This window comes from Boleophthalmus pectinirostris, unplaced genomic scaffold, assembly GCF_026225935.1.
Source record: "Boleophthalmus pectinirostris isolate CB_2022bp ecotype Guang Dong unplaced genomic scaffold, ASM2622593v1 HiC_scaffold_11, whole genome shotgun sequence".
In the NCBI taxonomy this organism is placed as follows: domain Eukaryota; kingdom Metazoa; phylum Chordata; class Actinopteri; order Gobiiformes; family Gobiidae; genus Boleophthalmus; species Boleophthalmus pectinirostris.
In genome coordinates this window covers 15,288,009-15,312,656 of record NW_026570994.1, presented here as the reverse complement: position 1 = coordinate 15,312,656, position 24,648 = coordinate 15,288,009, and the positions used below count along the sequence as shown (strand labels likewise).

The following is a 24,648-nucleotide window of genomic DNA, read 5'->3' as shown; positions in this document are numbered from 1 at the left end:
TATTTCAGATGTAGTAGTAGTAGTAGTAGTCTCATATGCAGTATTTCATGTTAAAGTATCTCTTATTCTTATTCAGTAGTGCTTTTTACCTCTCTGTTACTGTCATAGATGGTCACATGACATAGTGCTCTGTTCTGTTTATTGTTATCACGAAAATTTATCAGCCTCCTTCTTTTTCTCTCTCTACTTCTCTCTGTCTCTTTCTTTCTCTGTCTTTCTCTCTCCCCCTCTATTCTCGGTATCTGTCTCTGTCAGTTTCTCTCTCTCTCTGTTTGTCTCTCTCTTCTCTCCCTCTTGTCTCTGCCTTTCTTTGCTTTTTCTGTCTCTTTGTTCCTCTCTCTCTGTCTCCCTCTCTTCTATCTCTCTATTTCACCTTTTCTCTTCTCTCTCTGGCTCTCTCTTTCTCTCTCCCTCCCTCTCTTCTATCTCTTTCTCTCTGGTTCTTTCTTTCTTACGTTCTTCTTCTTCTTTCTCCCTCTCTCTGTCTCTACCTTTCTCTGTCCCTCCCTCCCTTGTTCTCACGCTGTCTGTCAGTCTCTCTCTCTTCTCTTCCTCTTCTCTCCCCCTTTTCTTCCCTCGCTCTCTCTCTTTGTCCCTCTTCCCCCTCTCTCTTCTATCTCTCTCTGTCACTCTTTCTCTCCTTTGTCTGTTTTTCTCCCTCTCTTTCTTTCTTCTTCTTTCTCCCTCCCTTCCTCCATTCTCTCTTCTCTCTCCCTTTCTTCTCTCTTATTGTCCTACACTTTTTCTCACATCTTTGACTCTCTCTTTCTCCCCATCTCTTTCTTTCCTTCTTCTTTCTCCCTCTCTCTCTCGTTCCCTCTCTTCTCTCTCTCTTCTCCCTCCTCTTTTTCTGTCTTGTCTTTGCTCCTTCTCTCCTGCTCTTCTCTCTCCTCTCCTCTTTTCTTCTCTTCTCGTCTCCTCTTTTCCCTCCCTATCTCTCCTCTCTTTCTCTCCTCTCTTCTCCCTCTCTCCGTGCTTTCCCAGCCCCCCGGTGGCGCGTGTGACCACCACTGATGACTGCTTTCTCTGCCCGTTCGCCCGTCATGTGCCAGCGTAACAGCTTGCATCACAGTCAGAAAAACAAACAAAAAATATATATAAATAATAAACTACACCTCCCAGCTCATCCGTGGGTGGTCCGGGAGGGCTTTGGACACGTTACAGCTACCAGCCACCGGGGGGCGACGGAGAGAAAAGCCCCAAATGTCTCTGAATGACTAGCCCCACACTGTTAGCGTTGGATTATGAACTGACAAAACACGCCAGAAAAACTAGATCAAAATAATTAGCTTTTCCTTTGGGCTTTTGTTATCGCTTTTTTTGTTTTCAGTTGCGGTATTGCCAAGAGACTTTGAGAGATTTCTGGACTGGACCAATTTGCGAACTTGCTACCGTAATTGTTTTAGTTGTAGTTCCAAGATTATCCCAGCGAGAAATTGGGTGAGTCTCATTTCTGTTCACTTCTACTTGCTGCTTTCTTAGCTGTAAATCCCGCCCACTGAAGAGAAACAGCCAATAGGAAACAACTTTACACTTTGTCGTTATGGTTCTGCGGCTGCGTCCCGTTTCTTCTTGACTCCTCAGATTCCTTTGTCGTAAATCCCGCCCACTGTGTACTTCCAGTTGGCTTGATTGACAGCTTGTAGGAATCAAGGAGTCAAGAAGGCGAGTTGTTGTAAATGGGACGCGGCCGCTGTTTATCTCTATGTAAAAATGAAGTTTTGAAGAGCCAAGAAAACAGAAATGAGATGCACCCAGAGTCGCCTTTTTACAATGTCATAAGTGAGCGCTGTAAGATATGGTTTTAAAGTCAAAGTTTTCTTATTAATGTATTAATTTCCTGTGTGCTGTTGTTGTGTCCTTGGGCAAAACACTTCAACAAAAAGTCTATATGATTTGCTGTGATTAGTTAACATGGATTGCCAGCCACTTCTCAGTCAGGATGCCCCAGGGCAGTTATAACTCTGAAAATTTCTAAGCCAGGACTAAAACAGGACTGAACCAGGACTAAACCAGGACTGACCCAATACTAAATCAGGACTAAAACAGGACTTGAGCTAAGACTAAAGCAGGGCTAAACCAGGACTGAACTAGGACTGGACCAGGACTAAAGCAGGACTGAACCAGGACTAAACCAGGACCAAAACAAAACTAAACCTTGACTAAACCAAACCAGGACTAAAGCAGGACTAAAACAGGACCGAACCAGGACTAAACCAGGATTAAACCAGGACTGACCCAAGACTAAACCAGGACTAAACCAGGACTGACCCAAGACAAAACCAGGACTAAACCAGGACTGACCCAAGACAAAACCAGGACTAAACCAGGACTGACCCAAGACTAAACCAGGACTAAAGCAGAACTGAACCAGGACTGAACTAAGACTAAACCAGGACCAAACTAGGACTGAACCAGGACTAAAACAGAACTGAATCAAGACTAAAGCAGGACTGAACTAAGACTAAACCAGGACTAAACCAGGACCAAACTGGGACTGAACCAGGACTAAAACCAAGACTAAACAAAGACTAAACCAGGACTGAACCAAGACTAAACCAGGACTAAAACAGGACTAAAAGAGGGCTGAACTAAAACTAAACCAGGATTAAACCAAGACTAAAACTCAAATAGAAAAGCATTGTTCTATAGAAATAACAAATGATGAAATTATGTTTTTGTGATAAACGATCAAATGTGGGAGGCGCAGACTTATGACATTATAACAAGGAGACGTAAGCAGAATTCCTCTATGAATTGTACTCACACAATATTTCGCCTCAAAAGTTTAGAATAATCCAATCGTAGTTGGTCATTGAATTTGTTTAAGTTCTTTGTTTTCTGTCTTATTCTACCAACTTTTTGTTCCCTTTTTGACGATAATAAAACAATAAAAACACCTCTTATGTACATAGAAAATATATACACAATCTTTTGACTGGACTTACACCGAAACGCTCACGAAATCCTGACGTTTTAAGTGACACACTGGACTTCAGCGTCACCATTTTTTTGTGGTTGGAGGTCTGGTGCAATGTTCGACAGCATGCATGGTGTTTTTTTAAGTTTTTAGATTTTGACACAGCAGCAAATGGGAAAGAAACTGACGACAATATATGCTGGGGGGGAGATGAAATTAGATATGCAGACAAGAAGCTGGAGACAGTAGAAGAAATGGACCAATATATACTCTAATTTGCATAATTTAAAGGTGCATTCATGGTTTTCTGGTATCTTCTTGTCTCCATGGAGATGTTATTGCTTTATCTGGAAGGTTCTATAAGCATCCATCTAACATTTATGAATTACGGGTGTTTCTATTGCTCAAAAATACAGTAATTCCTTCCGCGAATAGCGCCGACTCTCCACAGATCTGAACTGTAATGTAGCGTAGTGCTGATCTATACAAAGCAATAACATTTCCACGGAGACAAGCAGCATCCGTCGGACCCTCCGTCTAGAAATTTACGCAATGCACCTTTAAATTTGTGATTTATAGATGCGGTATTTTCACGACAGAATCAGAGTTACCGATACGATTAATTTCCTGTTTGTAGGCGCCATTTTGAGGACTTTTGGACCGTTTAAAGATACGATTATGTTTGGAATTAACACTTGGAAGTCATGGATTTCAGCTGCGTGTTAGAACATTTTGCTTTACATAGTTTATTGCTATGACAACGGTTTTATCATTCTGAAAACCATGGATAGTTTCTTTGAATGTTTAATTGAAGCCTACAAACCAAAGCTTAATAAAGACTTACTATATTTTTTATAAACTGTTCTGTAACAAGATTTTAAGTTTTGATTTTCGTTTTCGTTTTGAAATCACTTACAGCTTCGAGTAGGATTTAGAAAACGTTATTAAGCTTTGATTAATCAGTCCATCTCTTTCTACTGTCTGCTACAAGGCGGTTTGTGATGTCACGTTGCGTTGTCATTTACACGTATCCCATGGTGCATCAGTGCTAGTGAGTGTGAGCGCGTGTTCCCGTGTCAAAGGGAGGACTCGTACTGCAGCAGTTCGTACAGGAGGGGCCCGTCCCGGTAGCGTATCCCCACAGCGGCCGGCGTGATGTACTGCAGTATGTTTATAGTCCTCCGCAGACGCCGGTCCACGTAGTGAGCGTCCCAGGCCGGGTACCTCTTCCTCGGCATGTCGATCTTGATGAGAGGGCCCTCGGGTTTGGACGTGGGGGGAGTAGACCTCACCTGGAAGACGGAATGGAGATGAATGATTAAAGTGCGTACGACAAGTCCGAACAGCCCCCACAGTGGAGTGTTTTAAGTGTCGTTTTAAGACGCACTTTTACTCTCTGGCTTTTAGCACCGCGTGAGTTGTGTGGTCCTCTGTGTCTTATGTTTAACTGTATTTATTTTATTATTATTATTTTAATAATTTTTAGGTTTAAGCATTTTAACACTTTTTATTTATTGTTTCTATTCATGATTTACTGTCTTTTATCGTATTAATTTGCTTATCTAGCACTTTGGAAACGGTCATGTTTATAAAATCTGCTATATAAATACAGTGGATTGGATTGATTATGACTCAAATTTGGATGTAATCTGCAGGGATAACTGTTGTATGTATAAATTTGTTTTACAGCAATCAAAAAGCAATTTGTGAAGAAAAGTGAAAAAATATGTTGAAAATTACAGGAAGTAGATGATGACTTTGCATGAGAGAGAATTCTATCTAAAAACTATGCACAAGTTTCACACAAGAAACACATTTTTTCAGATACTAAACAATTAAATAAAGGTGTTTTCTAATTAAATCATTTTGTATAATAATAATAATTGCCAAACAGGAAAATGTTTGCTATTTCTTGTGGTAAAAACTTAACTGTGTTCTAGTCAAATGAGTAGTTCAACCTGTCATAGGCTCTTTAAACATGTTGGGGAAGTCCAATTTTCAAACTAAACAAATTACTGGTTGACGAGTGATTGGCTGACTAAAAAGGGGGCATGCAAGTCAAAAACAGGCCCGTCAACAGATCATTTTGGGCCCAGCGCAAGAAACATCACATGGACCCCCCCCCAATATAAATTAATAGGATGAAGGGGCCCCTAAAACCCTGGGGCCCTGATTAACAGACCCAAGATCAGACCAGTAAATAAACTGACACAGTAAATTGGGGTTAAACCAGGTCTGAACCAGGTCTGAACCAATTCTAAACCAGGACACTTTTATTTTCATAACTAAACTAGGTCAGCAGTATCTAAACCAGTATTTCCTCTCACCTGAAACACAGGGAGACAGGACTCCGCCACGTCTTCCTCTGTCTGTGATTTGGTCATGTGAGCTGGAGTGGGCGGGGCAGTGGGCGGGGCCGAGGGAGGTAAGGGGAGGCCCCACAGAAGCTGAGCACAACAGGAAGAGGCGGGGCTGGGCTGCAGGTGGGCGGTTGCCGGGTGGAGGAAACCGTAATACAGGAGCATGACCAGGACTCCCCCCGCGAACGTGAGATAGACCCCACACAGCACCGGGACTGCGTAGGAGTCCGTCTGAACAGGGTCCCTATAGGCGTACCTGAAATAAAAAGTTCAGGGTTTAATGCAAAGGATTGGGTACATTGTGTTGGTTTGTTTGACGCAGATTGGCAGCCATGGATACGCACCAATCTACCCTAGGGCACTTAAGAATACAGAACTTTAAAGTGTATTTGGCAGATTCATATACTAGTATTTTTCTCATTCTGACTTTGTTTGGTGGTATAGTGCCTGTGACAAATATTTATCATAGTTTTACATCAGTTTGTGGAAGAAAGGTTGAAAAGAAAAGAACAAAAGCTGAATCTCTCTACCTATTTCATCAGCTGTCACCAATTTAATCCAAAATGCAGAGACGATTTACACACTTGGAAGGCATTTCTGATTGTTTAAACATTGATTTAATAAAGAATGAATAATGAAGAAATGTGTGTATTGTGCATTTATAGCTTATAATGTACAGGAAATGAGGAATCTATATGTTCTTTGTTATTTTGGGACAGTAGAAAAGGGCTGGGGTTAAATAAGTATTTACTTCCCACTCCTTTTCAGACACAAGTAAACTCTGCATGACATTTACTTTTGTTTATTGTTATATGTAAGAGGTATTTATTTTTTGTATTATATCTATGTATTAAAATTTGTTATGCATTACTGTCCGATTAAACATTAATTCATTCATAAAATAAATGTGTTGTCATTTGTCTAATTAGAACATCAATCTATAAATTCAAGGAACTTGTGTCTGTTTGTTTGTTTGTTTGTTTATCTGATCCACGCATAACTCTCGGAACCGCTCATCCGACCGATCTCAAATTTGGAGGGTGTCATCCTAGTGGTACAGGTGTGTGCAGTGCCAATTTTCATGTTGTTAGGATAAAAAATGCCAAAGATCTGGCATTCTGTAATTTGTGTAAACCAAACCAGGATTAAACCAAGACCAAATCAAGACTAAACCAGGACTAAACTAGTATTAAACCAGAATTAAACCAAGACTAAATCAGGACTAAACCAGGACTAAACAAGTATTAAACCAGGACTAAACCAAAACCAAATCAAGTCTAAACCAGGACTAAACTTACTCACCACAGCCCAGTGAGAAAGGTGTTCTCGGCCAGCACCACAGTGTAGTACGCCACCATTCTGTGTCTAGTCCTGCCTTCTTTCACATTAAACCAGCAGAAGATATAGACAATCCCAACCACCATGTTAAAGAGCACCTCCTCCCATTTGGACATGCAGAAATCTGTCCCTCCGTGAACCACCCAGAAGGCCATGGCGCACCAGTGGATCACCACGAAAATGCCAAAATAAATGTGGAACAGCGAGGCGAAGAGGGCAAGAGAGAGGACGCGGGAGGAGATGGTGAAGAGACGCCAGAAGAGGTGAAGCAGGGCGCCGCGGTAACTCATGCTCCGCTGGTCGTCACGGGAATCGCGGAGGAGTTTGTGGTACGAGGCGAGGACCCAGGCGAGAGAGAGCAGAGAGGCCAGAGAGGAGATGCCTGCAGACAAAGACACAAAAAGGTGCAGTTATATTTAGTTATTTTTGCTAGTTTGTTGGTTTTCTTTTCATTTTAAAAGGGCTATCTTACACTATTTTCAGATCCATGTTATAATATTTCCTCATCACAAACAGACCTGAATCTGTGTTTTGTTTTTGTTGTGTTTAATACAGAAACCCTGCATATTTAGACTTCTGTTGAACAGAAAACACTCTGTTCCACCTTGTGATGTCATACAGGAAGTGCTCCAATGTGTTTTTAAACTCCACACACCTTCACTAGAATCATTTCATTGATTTCAGACCTGAAATTGCTAATCTCTACTGAACAAAAGGTAAAAGGAGCTGTTAACTTGAAAACTGCTGTTTCATGACATCACAAGGTGGAACAGAACATTTTGATATTTGGAGACCCAATCTGATCCAGTTCAACTTTATTTCTATTGTACATTTTATAAACAAGACAGTTTCACATACCAATGTAAAATATAAAAAATAAAAAATAAAAATCTGCAGAATTATGTTTCAACCATGAGAAAACTAAAAAAACAAAAACAAAAAAAACCATTATTATTATTAATAATAATAATAATAATAATAATAATACAATCTATACATAAAAGCAGTACTAAAAAAATAAAATAGATAAAAACAATAAATAAAATAAATAAATAAAAGTCACAGAGGACCTCACAACTCATGCAGTATTAAAAGCCAGAGAATAAAAGCGGGTCTTAAAACGAGACCAAGAGAGATGTAGACAGACTAATAATAAATGTTAAATGGTCACATTTTTATACAGAGCTTTTCCATTTTCAAGGCACTTTTCAAAGTGCTTTCCAACAAGGAACCACTCACACAATCACATACACATTCACGCACCAGTGTACATACACAAATCCTGGGGATGAGCTGGGTTAAGTGTCTTGCCCAGCGACATAACGACAGCATTCGTCTGTGGGAGCTAGAATCACACCACCAACCTGTGGGTTAGTGGATGTGACCAGTCAACCAGTGATGTTTATATGGAGAGCAGTGTGTGAATGAAACAAAACACAACTCCAGGTCTGTTTTTGAGGAGGTAACAACATTCTAACATGACTTCAAGCTCACAAGAGTCAGTTTTGTGTAAAATAGGACCTTGGAATGGTTTGCAGTGGCCCAAATAAAGTTATTCTCTGGAAAGTTCCACAGTATCACATCAAACTTAATTATCTCCATGGAGACAAAGAGGCGACACTTTCAGGCCAAATTACAGACAGTACCAACATGTGTTTGAGGTATTTTAAAGCAACAGAAACACTACAGCTGTAATTAAATACATGAAAGATACGTAAAGTTTAATGTTTAAATCAAACTGTGGACTGGGGGTGTGCAAAATTATTGAAATATTGATATATCGTATCGATTAATGTGATGATACAGTACTGGTTGGGGGCTGCTGTATCAATATATCGCCAAGAGTATTTTTTGGTATATTTTACAAAATTATTTTAGTTTTGTTGCTTGTTTAGAGGAAGGAAACTCATTTATGCGACACATTTGACATTTTCACTGTTTTGATGATTAAAATGTTTGTGTTTCATATGAACTTTGCACAAGAAGTGGTTTAATAAAGACTTTTAGTATCACATCTAGGGCTGGGTATCATTAAGAAGTTGCCGATACGATACATACCATGATACACAGGCCACGATACGATACATATCTCGATACAGTGCACTTTCGATTCAATACGATACAAATCGATTTGATACAGTTCAATAAAAATAAAGGCTAAATCATGTCTGTGATACTAAAAATCTTTGTTAAACCACTTTTTGTGCAAAGTTAATATGAAACACAAACATTTTAATCATAAAAACTGTTAAAATGTCAAATGTGTCGCATAAATGAGTTTCCTTCCTCTCATCAAGCAACAAAATTGTAGCTCTGTAACAAAATAATTTAGTTAAATACACCAAAAAATACGATAGAGCACCCCATGATATCGATCCCCTAATCACAGCCTTTATTTAGTCATTAGTTTTATTTGAGCCGTATCGAATCAATTTGAAATATATCGTATCGAACCAAAAGTGTACAGTATCGAGGGATGTATCGTATCGTCAACTTCTTATCGATACCCTGCCTGGCTGTGGACCACGTAATAACATCCGTGGCAGAATGTTGACCAAAACCGTTACACAGTGTATATTTAAAATAATAAATAAAGAGCAGTGAGCTAAATAAAATGTTTTCCTTCACCTACTTCCCAACATCACGACCGGCCTTATTTTAAATGTAGATTTTTGTGATGGTGAGTCATGCTTTAAAGAGCTGGATACAAACACTGACTCACTGTTTTGGTCTAATTCTTCTGTAACATTTCGGTGATGACAGAACACAGCCTAAATATAAATGTCCCGTCTTAACCCTCATTTAGGCAAGATGACCACACTTATGAGTAATAATAATACAGTAATGTGTGTTATGTAAGATTAATTTAAAGGGTCCATATTGCGCTGTTTTCATTTCTACTGTATGTTATAATGTTGATTCCTCATTAAAAAAAAAAAAACATACCGGAATAGTGTTTTGTTTCAGTCACACATGTTTAACACACAAACCCTGAATATTTAGACTCTTTTCTCTTGTGATTGATTGATTGGATTGATTGATTTGGTTTTTGTGATGTCATGCAATAAAGAATGTGCTCCACTGTGTTTTTAAACTCCATACACCTTTATTAAAATCATTTGGATAATTTCAGCCCTGGAGTTGCCATTCTCTACTGAAAGAAAAGTGAAAAGCAGTGGCGGAGTTAACAATTTTGGGGGCCCTAGGCGAACTTGACATTGGGGCCCTCACTATAATGCACTGTTTTGTTGTTTGTTTGGGGTGTTTTTATATTTTTTTAATATATATTTACTGTCTGTTTCTCCCCATTCTTACACATCATACACATCTCTATTTGGATTAGGGTGGATTGGAAACTTGACTTATTATTTCGGTAACCTATTAGATAATCAGAATGGAAAGTAGGTTTATTTTTTTGCTAGTACAATTAAATTTTTGTTTACATTCATTACATAAAATTATGCTATGATTATGTTCAAATCAGGGTCAAGCCGACAAGTCCATTTTATGTGAAAGGCGGGATGCTTTGACAGTTAAAATAAATTTGACAATCAGATACTATTTTGATGTTGTTTTTTTGTTTAAAAGTAAAACTGCTCTCATTTAATATCGAGAATATTGAGAGAAAATCAAATTGCTCTAAGGCCTCGCCCATTAGTGGCACTGAGGGCAAATTGTTTGGGGGCCCCTCCGGGTTTGGGGGCCCTAAGCAGCCGCCTACTTTTGCCTAATGGTAGCGCCGCCTCTGACTAAAAGTAAAATGTAGCTGTGAACTTGAGAACTACCGCTTCATGACATCACAAGGTGGAACAGGGGCATTTTGAGCTTTTGTACAGAGTAATAACCCAGGATTATTCAAACATGTGTGAATGAAAACAAAAACACAACTCCAGGTCTGTTTTTGAGGAGATAACAGCATTCAAACATGGCTTAAAGCTCACAAGAGTCAATTTTGTGCAATATGGGAAAAAATCGAATTGAAATATATAATTAAGAAATGTAAAATGTTTAATTTAGTTTTCTCCATATATCCATCAGTAATTTGGTGTAATATCAGAGTTACTGCTTGTCTCTGCTTGGACATGCTATTGTTTGCCTGGAAAGTTCAACAATATGGTATTAAACTTCACAGAAAAAGGAAAAATGGCTCAATGTAAAGTCAATTGGAGCCAGAGTTGATGGAGCCTGAAGCAGGCCCATGCTCACTTCCTTGCGAGTTAACTATGTCCATTTATATACACAGTCTATGGGCTATACTTAGGCAAATACAGTATAACACTTTTTGATTTCTATAGAGGCAGTAACAGTCGTAGTTTTAACCCGACTGAATCAGAATTATTTTTTGTTTTGTAATTTCTCCAGCTTCCAGTGGAAATGTATTCAAAATCCCAGCCACCATTTGTTAATTACAGCGTCGACTCTGTGCTAATTGCTAATTGTTGTTTATGCACCAGTTCGTTATCTTGTGTTCTCTCGTAGGCAGTGCTACCGCCGCACTGAAACAGGGACTAAACTGGGACCAAACCTGAGACTAAACCTGGACCAGTCTAGACCAGGACGAAACCAGGACCAGAACTGATGGTAAGAACTGTTTTTTAGTATTTAAAAATTTTTGGATATATGTTATAATGTTGTTTTCTCGTCACAAACAGACCTGGAGTTGTGTTTTGTTTCATTCACACATGTTTAACACACAAACACACCTGCATATTTAAGCTGACAAACAAAAAAACTAAAATATTTCTTCTTCTCACTCCTTTTGGATAAATGTTCTGTTGTGATAATTTTCATTCTTATTATGATTTCATTTCTATTCAGATTTTTACTTATGTTCCATTGTATAAGAATGTAAATCTCTACTTGCCCCAAATAAATACATAGATAAAAAAAGAAAAATAATAATAAACAAATAACTGTATAGCACTAATCTTTCATTTATTTAATTTTGTCCTGGACCTGGTATGTTGGTTTGTGTATTGTTTATTTGTTATATTAAAAACCAGTAAACATTTAGTAACCAAAAAAAAAAAACTAAACAAAACTATGTTCCAACTTGTGATGTCATGTGGTAATACAGGAAGTGCTCCACTGTGTTTTTAAACTCCACACACCAGGGATGTCCAAACTATTTTTCTTGGCCCCCAGATTTCCAGGTGAATTGACCCAAATTACCTCGCAACAATTAAAAATTAACTTTTCTGAAAATCTACATTGATAAAGCTGATATATCTAATATTTAGTGTGTGGTTTTAAGGATCTTAGCATGAATAAAGACTGACAGCTCATTCTAACACGTTAAACATGCACATATTTCAATTTTTCACTGTGCTGAGCACCAGTCTACGGCCCTCTGCTTCGTCTGTGTTTAGATATGTGGATCTTGATGAAAAAAATTTGGACACCCCTGCCGTACACCTTCAAAAGAATCATTTGGATTATTTCAGACCTGGAATTGCTCATCTCTACTGAACTAAAGGTAAAAGTTAACTTGAAAATTACCACTACATGACATCACATGGTTGAACAGAGCATTTTGAGCTTTGGAGATGTAGACAGACAAATAATAAATAGGCTAAATAGGCTAAAAAGCATGTCTAAATGAAACAAAACATAACTCCGGGTATGTTTTTGAGAAGGTAACAACATTCGAACCTCACAACAGTCAGTTCTGTGAAATATGGAACCAGTAATAAGACAAAAAAAGTGCATGTATAATTTAGTTTTCTCCATATTTCAGTCTGTACTCACATTGTAGCGTCTCTGCCCTGTTCTCCTGGATCATGATGCAGAGCTGGAGCACGAGCTGGGGGGCAGACTCCAGGAAGGTCTCCAGCAGCCGGAGCATGTTCACGTCCGCGTACTCGAACATCATGGCCCAGTACCACCTCCTCTGGTGCTCCTTCTGCCTCCGAGACATGATGCCCAGGTACAGCGTGCGGATGTACCTGTAAAAAAAAAAAAAACACACAGAGAGAGAGAAAGAGAGAGGGAGTTAGAATCTTGGTTTTGAAACTTATCATAAAGTAAAGTAATTTCCATCGCAAATGAGAAAATATCCGGGCTGTAGTTAAGGTACAAACATGTTCTGAAATGTGATTCTTGTATTAGTTTGTGCGTTTATATTTAAGTCTTTTTGTCAGTTCTTCTGGACTCATTTACCACACCATACCAACTTGATTTACAAAGCACTTTAAAAACTTTACAGCTGGCCAAAATGCTCTACACAAACACAGAATAGACAAGGACAATCGCAGTCAAAGCCACAATACAACTTCTAAAAGACAAAGAAAACAATAAGAGATCACAAGTTAATTAACAACAATAAATGTACATCTCACTCTCTTGGCTAGTAAGAAAGTAATAACAAGGAATTGGCTGAAGGATGACTCTTTGAAATTACAACAATGGATAGACATAATGGAGGAAATTTATGTGCTGGAGAAAATAACTTATTATTTGAGACTGAAAGCTGGTCAATCTGAGAAGCGATGGTCAAACTGGTCTAGTTACAAACCTCACTCCGATGTATGAGGTATTTTATTTTTAATTTTTTTTCATAGAACCCCACAGATTGTTTGCTCTTTTTATGTGCGTTTGTTAAAATTTTGAAAAAGCACAAATAAAAACAACCACACAGTTGTGATGTCTGAATCCCACAACTAAAATATGACAATATCAGAAGCAGAAACAAAAGCGATATGGTTTAAAAGACTTGAAAAGATCGGCTTTGACAATAGACTCACTGGGAAATCAAACATGGCGGTTTGATGCTCACTTTTTCAAAGGATCTTTCCCAGTTTGCACGGCGCAATGGCTGGAAGTACAGAATTCATGATGCATGTATTGTACTAGCAAAAAATAAAACTACTTTCAGTTCTTGTTAACTAGTAGGCGACCAAACTAAGAAGACAAGTTTCCAATCCAGCATAATTCAAATAAAGAGATGTGTGTACTTCAAGAACAAATATATTAAAAAACTAAACCAAAAAAAAAAAAAAAAAAAAAAAAGGTGCATTATAATGAAGGCCCACAAATTGCTAACTCCGCCACTGGCTACATATATGTATATGTATATATATATATATATATGTATATGTATATATATATGTATATGTATATGTATATGGAATTGTGTTGTCTCTGATCTGAAAAGTAGAGCTATTATTATTATCATTATTATTATTATTATTGTACTATGTTTATTTAGCTGTTCATGTATATGTATGTATGTGTATATATATATATATATTTGTATATTTATATAGTGTGTGTATATGTGTATGTGTATGCATGTATGGGGATATATATATGTATGTATATGCACAAGTGTGTGTATGTGTGTATGTATGTATATACATCTATATGCATCGATTATTATGATTATTTGTATATTTTTGTTATCTTTTGTTATCTGTCATTGTTTGTGCTAATGTGGTGCATGTACATCCTGTTTTCCTGTACGAAAAAATTAATTTATTGACTGTCACTGACCCCAGGAAGAATAGTTGCTGTTTTTCAGTAGCTAATGGGGATCTAAATAAAAAACAAACAAACAAACAAACAAACAAACAAACATATATATATGCTTTTTCAAAATGCAGCTTCTCAAATTATATAACTAAGCCAGCTCTTAACTCTTATTTGTCTAAGGCAGGGGTGTCTCAAACTCAAATTCACAGAGGGCCAAAATTAAAAACTGGGACTAAGTCGTTGGCCAAACTAAATATTTAAATGTTTTGTCTTTTTTCGAGATATGTAATATTAAATCTTTTCTTTCTTTCTAAAATAAGATGTTTAATGTTTAATAATAGTTTTGCTTAAACAATGAATCCAGAACAATCATAATATAAAATAATAACAACATATTAAATAAATAATGTCTCTATAGTCTATCTGTAGTGGGCTGGCCAGCTCTAATACATATTTGATTTGATCTCACAGGCCAAATATAATTATATCACAGGCCAAATTTTGCCCACGAGCCTGAGTTTGACATGTCTGGTCTAAGATAGAGTTAAATTCATGGGAATCTTGTAGCAATTTCGTCTCGCGAGATCTTGGCCCATCCCTACAAACCTCTGCATCAGACAGCCGCGGATTTGCTTTGACAATTAGCGTCTTTGTTCTCTCACTAACCATAATATTAATTCAGTGTTACCCCATATTAAAATTTAACTACGCAGCAGCCTTCACCTTCACGTCAACCCTCTGCCCTCTTCCCCATTCATTGTAGTAATAAATTAAGCCTCAAAAGCTCCAGATGCGGCGTATATGTAGGTGGGCCGTGAGCTGCTTGCAATTAAAATGCCGGTTGGAGCCAGTTGTGTTGGGGGTGTACACTAACATATGTGCTAATGTAGTCTAATGAGTTTCCTATGGGCTTGTATACACTCCTCTCTCCAGTCCATAGCATGCTAGTGGGCTCTTCTGCATTATTCATTGTTTCGAGCTATTACAGAGCAGCTGGTTTTGAACATACATGGAGAAAATATATACCATGAATTATAGAAGAAGGAGGGATCAAGGATTTGGGAGGAATGTTTAATTGCGATTCATGGTTTTTATGATAAGATTCTGTTCAAATTTGACATTGTAAAAGAAGAAAGGCGAAGTAATGCAAGAATCAGATTTCAGGACGTGTTTGTGCAGAGCTGAATAAGAGGTTTTGTTGTTTGTAGAGGAAATTATGGTGCTTTCGGATTTACTAATTGGACCATTCAGGTTTTTGGGGGGGAGTTTTGAAATTATACATAATGAAAACAAAAATGGAGACTACACTCAAATCCATGTATCATTTGTTCATTTGTTTTTCAAAATAAAACCAAAAATAAGAAAATGAAAAACAACAATTTTCTTCATTATTTGTCTCCAAAACCAAAATGAAAAAATAGATAATGATTCGGTTTTGCAGTTTTCGATTTTGTGTTGAAATCAATAATGGAAAAAACATATAACGGCCATTTCCCGTTTCCATGACTTAAACTGTGATGCTGGACTTTTATGCCACATACGGACTGAACCAGGTCTAAACTAGGACTAAACCAGGTCTGGGACCAGACCAGAACCAGACCAAGACCAGACCAGGACTGAGACTGGGACCAGACCAGAACTGAGACCAGGACTGAAATGAGGAACATGACCGGGGCTGAGACTGGGACCAGACCGGGACTGAGACCGGGACTGAGACCGGGACTGAGACCAGGACCAGACTGGGACTGAGACCGGGACCAGACCAAAACTGAGACCAGGAACAGGACCAGAACTGAGACCGAGACTGAGACTGGGACCAGACCGGGACTGAGACTGGGACCAAACCAGGACCAGACCGGAACTGAGACCAGGACCAGACCCTGACTGAGATTGGGACCAGACCAGGACCAGACTGGGACCAGACCAGGACCAGACCAGGACTGAGACCAAGACCAGACCAGGACCAGACCAGGACTGAGACCAGGCCTGAGACTGGGACCAGACCAGGACTGAAAAGCTCTGAGTTCTGGTTTATTCCTGGTTTAGACCTGGTTTAGTCCTGGTTTAGTCTTGTTTTAGTCCTGATTCAGTCCTGGGTCAGTCCTGGTTTAGTCCTGGTTTACACCTGGTTTACACCTGGTTTACACCTGGTTTATTCCTGGTTCAGTCCAGCATCACAGTTTAAGTCACAGAAACGGGAAACAGCGGTTATCCATTTTTTCCATTGTTCATTCAAACATAAAATCGAAAATTGAAAAAACAAATCATTATCTGTTTTTTCATTTTGGTTTTGGAGACAAATAATAAAGAAAATATATATACATTTTTTTTTTTCATTTTCTTAATTTTGGTTTTACATTGAAAAACAAATGAACAAACGATACACGGATTCACTCATCTCATCAAAATACTTTTTCATCTAAGCATTGAATTTTCCTTTTAGTTATAGATTTAAAACTATAATTACTGTATTGTAATCTTAAAACAGATATAACACGTGTAACTGCCATACATTAACAGCGAAACAACTCAATATTTTGCTTGTTTTCTTCCAGCAGCCACCTTCACTAGCCATCCCCTCCCCCAATTCTCCCTCTCTCCTCATGTTATAGCGATCTGTCTCAATCAGAACGTACCATTTTTCCAAAGCGTAAAGATCCAAACGCGTACACCCCCCCCTCTTTCCCTCCCCTTGTCTTCAGGTGGGAGAGTCCACTTTGGCCTCTCGCGGGGGTGGTTTGGTTTAGGCGGTCGGATGTTGCTGTATACGCCGCTTCGCTTTACGGTGGTTGGCGGGTGGGGGGTGGGTTATAACCAGGGAGGTGGAGATTGTAAACACAGAAGGAGAGGAGGGCCCCGGGCAACTGTACAGACCATTAAAAAGCCCTATACGCTGAACGCAGGAGTGAAAATGAAATTTGTATAGATGCAATAAAGAGAGAGAGAGTGGATGGCAAGAGTGTATAAGAAGTCAGTTAGTTTAAAGGTCTTATATCATGCAAAATTGACTCTTTAAGCTTTAAGTCATGTTATAATGTTCAAAAGCAATCAAAAACAGACCTGGAGTTGTGTTTTGTTTCCTTTATTATTAGTTTATCTACATTTCCAAAGCTCAAAATGTTCCACCTTGTGATATCAGGAAGAGGTATGTTTGCATTTTACTTTTAGTTCAGTCGCCAGGGTTGAAATTATCCAAATGATTCTAGGGAACGCGTGTGGAGTTTAAAAACACAGTGGAGCTCTTCCCGTATTGCCGCGTGACATCACAAGGTGGAGCAGAGCGTTTCCAGTTTGAGGGAAGAACTCCTTAGCCTCGAAACAAATACGCAGGTGTTTGTGTGAAGGAAACAAAACGCAACCCCAGGTATGTTTGTGATGAGCAGCGCACATATTTGGCTCTGTGGTGTCACCTGCTTGTTTCCATGGAGACTGAATGACAGTAACGCTTTTGTGATTCATAAAAACAAAACAAAAAACCCAACAAAATTTCTGAATGAATCATCGTTGCTCAAGTCTCAGCCTGTGTGTCACGTCCGAGTTCAGGTTGAGTCCTAATCTCAAAAACTATAGTTAAATTACAGTATACTCAGTGTTGGGAAGGTTACTTTTAAAATGTATTCCCCTACAGATTACAGATTACATACCCCAAAATGTAGTTTGTAACAGAATCCATTAAGTTACTTAAAGTGAGTAACGTAATCTGAATACTTTGGATTACTTGGTTTGCTGTAGAGAAGCAAAGATGAGGAAATCGTAACATAAGATGTTTTGTCTGATAAAAGAAAATAAAAAGCCCAGACTTTACTTAACCGTATTAAAAATATTATTGATAGAAGAAGAGGAGACATGGTCCACACAGCATGATTTAGTCCTGTTAAATCCTGTTTTAGTCCTGGTTTAGTCCTGGTTTAAACCTGGTTTTAGTCCTGGTTTAGTCTTGGTTTAGACCTGGTTTAGACCTGGTTGGACCTGGTTTAGTCCTTGTTAATCTTGGTTAAAACCTACTTTAGACCTGGTTTAGACCTGGTTTAGACCTGGTTTAGACCTGGTTTAGATCTGGTTTAGACCTGGTTTAGACCTGGTTTAGATCTGGTTTAGACCTGGTCTTAGTCCTGGTTTAGACCTGGGTTAGATCTGGTTTAGACCTGGTCTTAGTCCTGGTTTAGACCTGACCTAAACTCCGGTACATGTAATCCGTTACTCCCCAACACTATAGTATACTATCCAGTATGTTTCAGAATTATGAGAGATTAAGATTGTTGCCATAGTGATTAACAATTTATAGAAAAAAATGTCATATTATAAAAGAAAAGTCCTCAAAATGTTGTATAGGAAGCGGGGGGTCGTGAGTGTGTTTTAAATGATGTTCTTTTAACTGATACCTAGAGAAACGCAATGTAATCTTGCCTGCACTACGATTTTATGTACAGCAAAATGACAATAAAGATTGATTTGATTGATTAAAACACATTAAAGGTCCTATTTTACACTATTTTCTGATGTTATAATGTTGTTTCCTCATCACAAACAGACCTGGAGTTGTGTTTTGTTTCATTCACACGTGTTTAATTAACACACAAACCCTGCATATTTAAGCTGTGTTTTTCTCTCAAATGGAAAACACTCTGTTCCACCTGTCATGTCGTGATACAGGAAGTGCTCCACTGTGTTTTTAAACTCCATACACATTCACTAGAATCATTTGGATAATTTCTACCCTGGAACTGCCAGTTTTTACTGAATTAAATCTGTTAACTTAGGCCCCATCCACATTAGTATGTATTCGAGTCGTTTTCGTTGTGATACGCTGATAGGCTGATGTAGGTTTATGCCCCTCGAAGTAATTCACCGCCAAAACACTAAGAGGCTAGAATATATGTCCATTCATATATACGGTCTGTGCATACGACCTGCAGACGTATAATCTCTGAAAAGTTTAACATGAACCATCTCCAACGCGACAGAAGCACAGAACAGACTCACCATCAGCAGAACACCCCTGTCACAGAAAGAACACATATAATCCACTGAATTCTGTCCTTTAGTCCGCCAGAAACTGAACCGTATCACCGCACAAGAAGGAGCAAGCTGTTTTTTGAGCGCTTAGTTCATGCAAATTAGCCATGTGGTTTTAAGTTTCGTTCCTGTAAAACATAAACAAATATGCTCAAAGCTGTGTGGATAGGGAAGGCTTGCAGACGCAGAAACGACGTGTCTGAACGCAGATCGTTTCAGATACGGTGATACGTGGATTCATTTCAGTGTAAACTTAAGTCTTAAACTACTGCTTCATGACATCACAAGGTAGAACAGAGCATTTTGAGCTGTTACTACTACTACTACTACTACTACTACTACTACTACATATGAAATATCCCAAACATTTTTTTATTTGCTGCCAAAAAATGTAAGATTAATAATAAAATAATAAAGGGTTACTTAAACATGAGTGAAAGAAACAAAACAAACTCCAGGTAAGAGTAAATGTTGTGTACTAACTTATAGGACATTTAATCTTGATAGAGCATTTTAAAGAAACTAATTACCGTTAAGAAAACAAGTATTTTTTCCTCAGTTCATCTCAGTTCATTTGTAACATAATGCTCACAAATGTTCATATTTTGGAAAGTATTGGACTTGGCGTTTTGTCTTATCAGATGGTAATTTCTAAATAATATTTGTTGTGCAAGCTTTAAACGACTGGAGGGAATTCAAATAGGCTTAAGTTTTATTGTTGGAAAGTAATTGTTATGTGCTTAATCCGAAGAAAAATGCCTCGCTATGGCCATTTATATACACAGACTATGATACTGATACTTGCTCAGATGAGTCTAGTTTGAGTAGAAGTAGAAGTAGTAGTAGTACATGTTCAAGTAGTAGTAGTAGCCCTGGTAGTGGAGGGAGAGCGGTTACAACAGCACTAAGAGTAGTAGTAGTAGTAGTAGTAGTAGTAGTAGTAGTAGTAGCAGTCGTATAAGAAGCAGCAGTACCAGTACCACTACAAGTACCAGTAGTAGTAGAAGTAGCACTACCAGTAGTAGCAGTAGCAGTACCAGTAGTAGTAGCAACAGTACCAGTAGCAGTAGCAGTAGTAGCAGCAGTAGTACCAGTTGTAGTAGTAGTACAAGTACCAGTAGTGATCTCATATTCTAAGGGAAAAAGGTTACAACAGCAGTAAGAGTAGTAGTTGTAGTAGTAGTAGTAGTAGTAGTAGTAGCAGCAGTAATATTAGTAGTAGAAACAATAGCAGTACCAGTACCAGTACCAGTAGTAGTAGCAGCTCTACCAGTAGCAGTACCTGTAAGAAGTAGTAGCAGCAGTGCGAGTAATAGTAGTAGCAGAAGTAGTAGCAGCAGTAGTAATAGCAGCAGTAGCAGTAGCCGTACCAGTAGTAGCAGTACCAGTACCAATAATAGTAGTAGTAGTAGTAGTAGTAGCAGTAGCAGTAGTGGTGGTAGTAGTAGTAGTAGTACCAGTAGTTGTAATACTAGTACCAGCAGTGACCTCATATTCAGAGGGAGAGACCTTACAACAGCAGTAAGATTAGTAGTAGTAGTAATATTAGTAGTAGCAGTACCAGTAGTAGTATTAGTAGTACCAGTAGTAGCAGTAGCAGTACCAGCAGTAGTATTCATAGTACCAGTAGTGATCTCATCCTCAGAGGGAGAGAGGTTACAACACCATTTTTCCACTGGTCTCACACTGTAACACGCTTCGTCACACATGCAAAGATCCAGCGCATACGATTCTCACGCTAAGACTGCCGATGTTTAAGAAATGATAATGTCCGCGGGGGATGAAGAGGAGCCGAGGGAGAAGAAGAAGAAGCAGTCTGTCACAACACAGGGTACTACTGACAGTGGGAAGCAGTAGCAGTAGCAGTAGTAGTAGTAGTGATCTCAAATTCAGGATTGCTTGAGTGAATAATATAATTAAACAGATAGATTAGTAGTAGTAGTGGTAATAGTAGTAGTAGTAGTAGTAGTTGTAGGCATGGTTGCAATAGCGGTACAAGAAGTAACTCTATAAGGATTAGGTTGTAGTAGTAGTAATAGTAGTAATAATAGTAGAAGTAGCAGCAGTAGTAGTAGTAGTGATTTCATATTCAGGATTGCCTAAATGAATAATATAGAAATTGTGAGTTATATTAAAAAATATAATTAAATATATAGTAGTAATAATAATAGTAGTCGTAGTACAAGTAGTAGTACCAGTGCTATGCTTATGTCAGTACAGTTATTGTAACAGCAGTAGTGATAGTAGTGGCAGTAGTAGTAGTAGTAGTAGTAGTAGTAGTAGTAGGAGTAGTAGTAGCAGTAGCAGTAGTAGTAGTAGCAGTGGCAGTGGCAGTTGCAGTAGTAGTAGTAGTAGTAGTAGTAGTGATTTCATATTCAGAATTGCCTGAATGAATAATATCATATAAATTGTTAAATATAATTAAACATATAGTAGTAATAATAATAGTAGTCGTAGTACAAGTAGTAGTACCAGTGCTATGCTTATGTCAGTACAGTTATAGTAATAGTACTGATAGTAGTGGCAGTAGTGGTAATAGTAATAGTATTTGGAGTCATGGGTGCAGAAGTCAGGACTGAAGTGGGACTGACAGCATAAAGAGGGTGAAATACTAGTAGTACTACTACTCATAGTAGCAGCAGTCATACTAGTAGTAGAAGGAATATTCGCAGTAACAGTAGTAGGAGAAGTAGCAGTAGTAGTAGCAGCAATAGTAGCAGTAGTAGTAGTAGTAGTAGTAGTAGTAGTAGTTGCAGAAGCAGTAGAAGCAATAGTAGCAGGAGTGTTAGTGGTAGCAGTAGTAGTAGTAATAGAAGTACTGCATTACACAGTACAGCTCTAAACTATAATAATTTGGTTTTACCTAAGTACTTTTCTTCAAGTAATGTGCGTACAATGTATACTGAAAATATTAGCTTTACATAAATGTGTGGGGAGTAGTAATGGCAAGATGGTTAGTTCTCCAGAAGCAGCAGTAGCAGTATTAGTAGTAGTAGTAGTAGTAGTAGTAGTAGTAGTAATAATAGTAGTAATGCTATAGCTTCTTTTGTGGCTGTACTTTCTTAGGACTTTCTGTTTTTAGTTTGAGTAGTGATAGCCGTAATAAGCATTATGTTGTCAGAAATTTTACTGTGAGTCATGACTCAGAGTTGTAGTTTGACCATTATAACATTTAAATGGCTCTTTTGCTCCTAAATATTGATTTACTGGACACAGAAAAAGCAGTGGTAGGTGTGTAAGGCGCTTTCGCTTCCTGATTTGATTTCCTGTCAAAACATCCTGTCTATTTTTTCAGCTCTGTTTTGTATTTAGTTCTGAACAAAGCTTCCTGGAGGAGGAGCTGGCCGTGGTGCTGAAATGGACTCGGTGTAGTTTACCTACTGTATATCTCTTCTTACATAAAACTTGTTACTTTAATACACAATTATTTGGAAGTTAAGTTAACATAAATAACTGAAGTGTAAAGTGTAAAGTGTAAGTGTAAAGTTCAGTCTCTGTTTTGATGTTGTTATTCTGCTAGTGTGAACCGACTTTTTTTCTACTTTTCAAGCCCAGTTGTCTACCTCGATATCAGGTGCGAGATCTTAAATACGAGCTGAAATGTTGCGAGGTCACCCAGTTTATTTCTGTGTTCTCCTCCCTCCCCTTCTCTTAAACCTGTCATCACCATCCAAGCTCTCTTCTCTTCCTGTTACATTGTCTAGACATGCCATTCCAGCTATTAAACAGGGACTACTGTCTGGGAAATGAGGGACTGTCCTGTCAAAATACAGACATGTACTCCAGCACTGATGGAGACTTAATAATAAGAGGCAGACGTCTATTCTTGTAGCACAATTTTAACTTTCTACCACTATTCTCAAATGGGATATCCCACTAACACATGATAGGAGGTCCATAATAAAATTACACACACTTTTGTGTCGTGTTGTCTGCGAATTCTCTGAAACTACATGACCGCAGCCACACCCTGACCACAACAGGAAGTACAGTTACTCATGTGGACCTCTATCACTCACAGGAGTGGAGCCAGGGGGCTGGTGTAGTGAGGCGCGTGCTGTTTAAGTCCACTCTAAACTTGAAGGTGAGTTATGTAAACATACGGGTCAGTGGGTCTTACCTCCAGACCTGCCCCAGCTGCAGGATGTGGATGGTGGCCTGCCACAGCCAGATGGACGCCAGCTGCATACGGTCCTTCCCGGGGTACAGGCAGCCCAGAGACACGGCGCCTCTCTTAGTGAGCCCCTCCACCTCCCCCAGCCCTCCCCCGGTGTAGTCCTGCACGAACCAGCGGAAGCTCAAGATCTGGACCAACACCGAGGGCACGAGCACAAAGAAGAGCGTGAGTCCGAACCACAGGTAGTCCTGGCGCCGGTAGTAGTCCACGGCCAGACACAGGTCTGTGCCCACGTCCCAGAAGAACACGAGCAGGGCCAGGATGATCCAGAGGCAGTCGATCCACAGCTGCTCCCGCGGGGGGCAGTGGGTCTCCCGGATGCCCACTCCGGGGCCAGGCTGGACCCCGCCCAGCAACTTACCGAGGCACGCGGAGCGGCAGCCCCAGTAGCAGGCCGAGGTGCGGCAGCACTGGCAGATGTGGATGGCGGCGGAGTCCAGCGGCTCTTCAGCGTCCACATCGTACAGCTGCGCGAAGCCCACCGCCGCCTTCCCCCCGTCCGACTGCGAGGGCATGTCCCCCTTCCCGCTCCTGCCCTCGGATAAACACGGCACGCGCACGGTGCTGGTGTGTGGCGGGGCCCCGAGCCCCGCTGTCCCTGGTCCTGAAAAGCCGCGGCTGTATCTCGCTCTCGCCCCGGGCGCGAGCGGCCATCAGAGCCGGTGACCGCGCGCTGGCGGCACCGCTGCTTTTACCGGTCCGGTTCCCGCCACCGGGCGCCCGCGGCCAGCGGCAGCAGCGGAATGGCCCTGCATCGTCCCGTGCCGCGCGGTCACCTCGGGCGACTCCAGGCTATGACGTAATGCATCTCCCGTGGTCCTCGAGGCGTGAGTGAATGTGCTGCACCGGAGTCCTCTGAAACAGCTGCCAACCAAACTCTCTCCGGCGCGAACTCCGGCTCTTCCCTCCGCTTCTACCCGCTCTCAGGCTGCAGGTGCCCGGCTTCAACTACTCCCCATGTCCGCTCCGGAGCTCCTCTCCGCAGCTTCACCCTCTCCCTCTGCAGCTCCTTTCCCCTCTCCGCTCACACGACTCTCACCGTCACTCCGCCCTCTGCCGGAGAGCACCCCCAAAACACATCTGCCACGTGCCCGCGCACGGACGCGCACAGCAGTGAACACAAATGAGATCTGCTAGAATGGATCACTCTGCAGCCACACTGTCAGTGAGAAGAGTGAAAATTATTCATTTTGAGCGCTGAAGACAATATTGTAAACGTAATTAAGCACGAGGACACGGGTTTCACACATGTGACCGGCGTAAAAACTCACTTATTCCTTCAAGCTATAGCCTAACTTCTTTGTATTGCTGAATCAATCACGTTCTGTGCTATAAGTCTTCATCTCGTATACCCCCTCCCTCCTCCT

The 24,648-nt window shown here is 39.8% G+C and overlaps 1 protein-coding gene across 1 annotated transcript; it reads right to left on the bottom strand.

The window, feature by feature from the left end:
- Nucleotides 1-3,917: 3,917 nt before the first annotated feature.
- On the bottom strand, nucleotides 3,918-23,796 carry LOC110153308 (XK-related protein 6-like). Its single transcript, XM_020917193.2, has 5 exons — nucleotides 23,225-23,796; nucleotides 12,367-12,563; nucleotides 6,583-7,000; nucleotides 5,248-5,536; nucleotides 3,918-4,212 (listed from the first exon to the last, which is right to left on the bottom strand). The coding sequence occupies exons 1-5, from the start codon at nucleotides 23,794-23,796 to the stop codon at nucleotides 3,997-3,999; spliced, it is 1,692 nt and encodes a 563-aa protein (XP_020772852.1). The 3' UTR covers nucleotides 3,918-3,996.
- Between the last annotated feature and the right edge of the window lie 852 nt (nucleotides 23,797-24,648).

Excerpts from the sequence above, each read along its gene's own strand:
- LOC110153308 (XM_020917193.2), bottom strand. The coding sequence starts at position 23,796 with ATGCCCTCGCAGTCGGACGGGGGGAAGGCGGCGGTGGGCTTCGCGCAG. Across the intron at positions 7,001-12,366 it reads CAGGGCAGAGACGCTACAAT|GCATCTCCTCTCTGGCCTCT; the intron begins GTGAGTACAGAC and ends CTTTGTCTGCAG. Across the intron at positions 5,537-6,582 it reads ACCTTTCTCACTGGGCTGTG|GTACGCCTATAGGGACCCTG; the intron begins GTGAGTAAGTTT and ends TTTTTATTTCAG.